General features: G+C 33.4%; 1 protein-coding gene across 1 annotated transcript; it reads right to left on the reverse strand.

Annotated features, from left to right (window-relative positions):
* Positions 1-1,881: 1,881 nt before the first annotated feature.
* Positions 1,882-5,686, reverse strand: LOC100780537 (GTP cyclohydrolase 1). Its single transcript, XM_003548598.5, has 2 exons — positions 4,835-5,686; positions 1,882-3,432 (listed from the first exon to the last, which is right to left on the reverse strand). The coding sequence occupies exons 1-2, from the start codon at positions 5,046-5,048 to the stop codon at positions 2,231-2,233; spliced, it is 1,416 nt and encodes a 471-aa protein (XP_003548646.1). The 5' UTR covers positions 5,049-5,686; the 3' UTR covers positions 1,882-2,230.
* Positions 5,687-6,403: the final 717 nt, after the last annotated feature.

Here is a 6,403-nt window from a genome sequence, read left to right on the forward strand (position 1 = left end):
ATGAGATTTGAGTTGAAGCTCCTTCCTTCTTAAGTATTTATAGGAAAAAAATTTATCCTCAAATATCACCAGCAACTACCGAATCTACAAGTTTAATCGTTTTCCTCCATGATCACCTTGCTCCTTAATTATCGGCCTCTTTTCTAACCGGCACGTCCTCTATCATTGACTCGGTTTTATGATTTCAATGGCCAATTAATTAATCAATCAATTAATTTTTTATAGGCCTCTTATATAACGAATGGACTTGAGGTCCATTTAGGCGCAATCAGCCTCTTTATTCAGCAGTCTTGAATCTAGTTACCGAAAGAAAATTAAATTTCGTTTACCAATAAGCCCTTTCCAATGTGATTCTTTTATTTCACAATTTACAATTATCTATCTTTCAAAGACGAACTTGAGACGAATTTATTGATTTACTCTTCTAAAATTTATTACCCTCTTAATTACTACTATATAGCATCACCTTCATCACTAACTAAAAGATGCAGCAAATCCAAAAAAATGTGAAAATATTTGATCATGTCCTTTAACCAATTAAGAAAAAAGGACATTACAAAACGGATTTGGGATCCCCATAATTGTCACATACATTTAAATAAGAGCAAATGATTTTACTCCTTGTCCGTACATGTACATTTTCAATGTTCGAAAGCTTTGGGCTTGTTTTTCTTGATAATTTTTTTTTATTTTCTGCTTTTAACTTAATTACAAAATTTTCACCCTGTTTTTAATATATTTTCTATTTTTAAATATTTGTATAGTGAAAATAACTTCTTTTCTTTTTAGTTGATAGCCTATCAAACTTGTTGTACTTTAACACTTTTAGTCTTTTAAGCTAAATAATAATAATTAAAAAAAATGTGGCATGTTTAGCTTTATAACCTGCCTAGTTTTTTCAGAAGAGAAATGTTCAAATTACACGGTAGTTGTTTTTTTTTTTTTTTTTGAAGAAATTACACGGTAGTTATTAGTGTTGATGCTTTTTATTTCTATAACTTAACTCTTGAATCGGGAATTTTTTGTTACTTAGCTTATCCTGACTTAATTAACAAGACTATTTGCTCAAGACTAGTAGATGCTATTGGTGATGGAAGATCATATAGATCCTTCCGTGATCCTCGATCTCTTCATAAATATTGAAAAATGTTCTATCGATGATTCAATTAAATATAATTAAAATATGTTTTTCTTACTCATAAATATGAAAATATTTAAAATTTATTCCTATAAAATTTTAAATATTTTTTGTCATCATAAAATTGAAATGTATTATTTTTTGTTCGGACATAAGTTCAAGTGAATCAGAATCTATGTGATAACTTTTTCATCAGTTGTATATACAACGAATGTAAATAAGACATTTTTTATATTAATTATGCATATAACTTATGTAAAACATGATATTTTTTAAATCAATCGTACATATAACTAATGTAAAAAAGTAATCACGGGTTTAAACATTCCAACCTTTTTTTGAGTCAAAAAATAACACATTTCAACTTAGAGAGAGAAAAATGAACTGAAAATCTTATAAGAATAGATCCCAAACATTTTCATATTTATATGGACAAAAAATATATTTTAACCCTTAAAGATAGAGTCAAGGGAGAATGCTACTTTAAAAAGAAACTAATAAAGAGAAAACATATTCTATGAATTAGGAGATCTAAGAATCTCCGATTAGTGAAAGCTACCTACCTAGTTTTGCTGAAGCTATGCCAGTATAGCACGGCGCTCTTTTTTAGTCTTTGAATTCGCTGAACACTTCCAATAACTCACCACACCGATTTCACAGCTTGACTTTCTTTCTTCGTAGCTTTGAGCATTATCTTTCTTGTCTTACTCTTTTTTAAAAGAAATTGTATCACTCAATTTCCGTGGCAGTAAAGCATTTACATACACAAATTATGAAAATGAGTAACCATTGTAATCTGCCAGCATGTAAATCTGGACAAATGATACATACAATGTAATCACATAAAAGAAAAGGAAGACGAAATATGAAGATCTAGCTATCAATCTTGAGACAATATATGAGGGTAAGCCTGTGCCACCAGAACAAAATCACAGTGATTTTGAAATGTAGTGAAATTATTATTCGATGGAATGAAAGGATGTCTTCTGAATTTATCAGTGTCTAGGCTGCTGCACTGCTGGTAGCAAAACCTTGAAAAAATGTCAAGAATGGAGTAACAACTAAATCATTTCAAGTGAGCACCAACAGGAACTATTGCCCCCCAGAAGTTGTAGCACTTGCAACACACTGCAAGAATGCATCCCTTGCAGCGAGGTCAGTGGAAAAGCGACCTAATACAGCAATGGTAGCTGTACTACTTCCAAACTTCTCAATTCCTCTAGAAATCATACATGTGTGACTTGCCTCTACAACTACTATTACATGTCCACCTAATAATAGTGGTGCAATGGTTTCTGCTATTTGCCTTGTAAGCCTTTCCTGAACCTGGAGTTTGAAACCATAAAAATGTACTACAGACTGTAAAAGGGATTTTCCAATGGGATTAGATCCTTCTGAAAGGAAGTATCCTATGTGAACAACACCATGAAATGGAAGTATATGATGCTCACATTGTGACCAAAATGGCAAGTTCAACTCAGAATGTATTTGTCTGTCATTGAAGTTAACCTCCCTATCGAGGTTTAAAGTATCTATTCCATCACAAAGGGAACGATTCAGCTTCACATCCATGTCAATGCTTTGGAAGTTCAATAGCCATTTCACAAATCGACTAGGCGTCCCTGCAAGCTCCTTCCTTAATGAATCTTCTCCCAGAGAATCAAGGATTGAAGATACTGCAGTCACCATTGCGGGATTGACTGGTACAATTTTGGAGGAAACTTTAGCAGAAAGAGCAGTCAAAGATGGACACCAGCATTGGTCAGATGATCCTCTCAAATGAATGTTTTCTATTTTGATACCTCTAAATCTTAGAAGGCAAAAGAAATCAGACCATGCATCTTCACTTTTGTTTTCAAAAATCCCAGAACCTGACAAAACAAGTGTCTTCACCCACACTTGTTGGTTCGATTCAAGAAAGATTGATTCTATGTCTGGAAAGGGGATGTGTGTACACTGAAGTACAATAGCTACACCTGCTGGCAATATTTCTTGATGCAATGCTGAACAAACCTCATCTGCAAGACGCTGAGGCTCCTGGAGTCGTTTAGCAAATACATCAACCACTCGAGAGAGTTTGCTTAAACCCACAACTCTTTGGCCAGAAGGGACATAGCCCACATGACACTTGAATTGGAATGGTAGCAAGCAAGACTCACAATAGGAATAAAGGTCAAGATCTCGGACAACCACAAGTCCACCTGTGCCGCCTGCATGACCAATTCTATTGTTTTCTAGACCGGCTTCAGGGAATAAAGCACCTTCAACAATGTCCTTCACTTTTTGTCTGTACCCTGGAAAAATATCAATTCGCTCAAAGATTAGTAATCATATTATGCAAGAAAATATGACAATTTTAAAATTTAATTTTACAGTGTCAAATTGAAAATTTTGTGAACAGAAAATATGGAAATCAAACACTTAAGGCAAGAAACAAAAAAAATAGAGGAAGAGGAATAATGTTTAATGTAATCATGAACTAATTAAGCAGGTAGATAACAAAAAACAAAGTAATCACTATATCTATTCTTATTTTAACAATAGCATGTATATAATCTCAAAGGTTAAGAGTCACTGCAGTAACTTGCAACAAACTGGATAGTTAAGGAATAGATAATAATTCACTGGTGCTTATAAATTTCAGATAAAAAAGAAAACTGGACCCAAAACTCCTCTCTCTATGAAGCATGCAACATTCACAAAATCAACAGGTTACTATAAGCCTCCCAACATCAACAGCACCAGGAGAATGAAAAAGTACACAAAAGGGACAAGCATAAAGTCTATCTAGCAATTTGTTAGAAAGCCACCTTAGTTGCAGTCTCCCCTACCTAGGCCGCAGTATCTCAAAAAGGACTAGCTATAGAGGGGCTGACCAAAAAGGTTGAATGAAACATCATAAGTAAGGAGCCACCCAGACATTGGCTCTTAGCGGGTTGAGAACCCAAATTGACTAGAGATAGGCCAAAGTAGTGCTTAAACAGGATCTGATTAAGGCTCTAAGCCCAAATTCTAAGGCAATTGCCTAAACAGGATTGAACTACCATTTTGATCATAAATTATTTTTCTCAAAACAAAAAGACAAGGCAGAAACAAGGAAAAGTAATCCATGCACAACTTCACATCCAGATTTAGATACTAGACCAGACATTCTATTCCTTACTAAAGACCAAACATCAAGGATAAAATAGTATACCACCCATCACCATTCCCCATCTAAATCTAAACAAGGTACATATAAACAAATCTACACTAATGATAATGATAATGCAACTAACCACTCGATACAAACCTTTCCCTTTTCAAAAATATAGCAATCACTAAGATGTTATGTTGTCAACAAATAACAACCTTTGTAGAACATAACTCATCAACGAGACTAACCTGATTGGCATCAATCAAATCAAACTCACTTAAACCCTTTATCTGACTAAAGTAAGGCTCTGCTTGAATAAATTTCCTCATAAACACGAGAAAAAGAAAAAAATTAACTGAGTTGTTCATCAATTTACGCACTTAACTCTTGTAGAAATTCACTCATCTAACTTTTCCAAAGTGCATAATTTGATTTTAGGGAGAAGCTCAATTCATTTTAGCTTCCTATTTTCTTCTCCTATAAGTACTTACAAACAAATTTATTCAAACATGGCCTAAATAAAAACCTTTAGCGCAAAAGATTGATATAGACATGGTCACCTCTGGTTCCTTCACGAAGGGCCTTGGCAACACGAAGTGGTGTCTTCCTAAGACCTTCCCTGTTGATATCTTCCCCAAGCGCAAGCAAAAGAACCTTCACAGCATCCTCAATTGCACCAATATCTGTCTTTGCCTCTTTCTCAGAACCCTCTTCACTACACCCAACACTCACAACATTTTCAAGCTCCCCATTCGCCTCATCGAAACAGTCCATTGAAAGATCACAAATCCCACAACAAAACTATGTCAATCCCCAACACCCCAAAAGGCCAAAAACCCAACAACTGATACCAAAAAAACCTATAAAGAAAATAAGTAAAATAAAAAAAAAATAATAAAAAACACAACTTGCAAAACTATGATTGGCCAAGAAATGCACAAGTGCCCAACTTTTTAATACCGACCCAATTAGAGACTCAAACCAAACAAAGGGTCGAAGGGAAAACCCACAAAAATGAATCCAGCAGCTTCAGAACAAGACCAGAATCAGAGAAAACATGCAAATCACAAACCAAATTCTAAAGGGTGTCACAGATCTCGGTCTCAGGAAAAGGGTGGGGATGAAGAACAGACAAGCAGAGAGGAAAAAAGTAAAAGAGAAAAGTGGATTTGTTCTGAGGTTAATTACTGATGTTAGAATGTGTGTAATCTAATCAGAATTCAGAAGGCAAAGGTGGACCCACCAACCAACCAAGGTGAAAGATAGAGAGGGAATGGAAGTTGGTGTCTGTTTTTCAGAAACGGATGTGTCGTGTGTGTTCCCTGGTGTGATATATAGAGTACTAGAGGGAGACGGTGCAAAGAAAAAAAAAAAAGAGAGAGAGAGAGAGATGATGGTTATTCGCCGGGGTTGGTGACTAATATTAAGAGTATTCATAAATCGTTCTAGTTTAATATGAACCAAAAAAATTGATCAAAAATAGAATTCTGAATAAATTAAAAATTGAACTGATAAAAAAATTTATTAAATCGGATCGGATCGAATTATATTTAATTTTGGAAACCGATTCAAACTGAATTTACACACACACACACACATAATATATATATTCATTTTTATTCTTATTTCTTATATATTTATAAAATTATCATATAACTTATATATAACTTATATTTATTTATGATAAATATATTTAATTAAAAATACTTATACTGCTTATTTGAGATAAATGAGTAAATATTCTATTATTAGTTATACAATGACATACAAATAAAAATATTTGATATTTTAATTTTTTTTATATTTATTATATATCTTATCTTTTATTTAGTATTTTCTAAAAAAAAGTTAAAAGTAAGATTAAAACTGAAAATCCATCTAATCCAAACCGCTTTAAATTGGATAAGATCCAATTGTATTAAAAGTGTAAACTAAACTGATGGGTGTGAATGTATGAATACATAATTTTGATGATGTCAAAGAATAATCAAACAAGGTTGCGATCAAGATTACTTCAACAAACATTCAAAGGTTAAGCATTGCTTCAAGATTAATACGAGGTTGTTTCAACAAACAAGCACTGCTTCAAGATTAATTCAAGATCAAGCTTTGTTTTGCCTCAAAACAAA

This window comes from Glycine max, chromosome 16, assembly GCF_000004515.6.
Source record: "Glycine max cultivar Williams 82 chromosome 16, Glycine_max_v4.0, whole genome shotgun sequence".
Classification (NCBI taxonomy): Eukaryota; Viridiplantae; Streptophyta; class Magnoliopsida; order Fabales; family Fabaceae; genus Glycine; species Glycine max.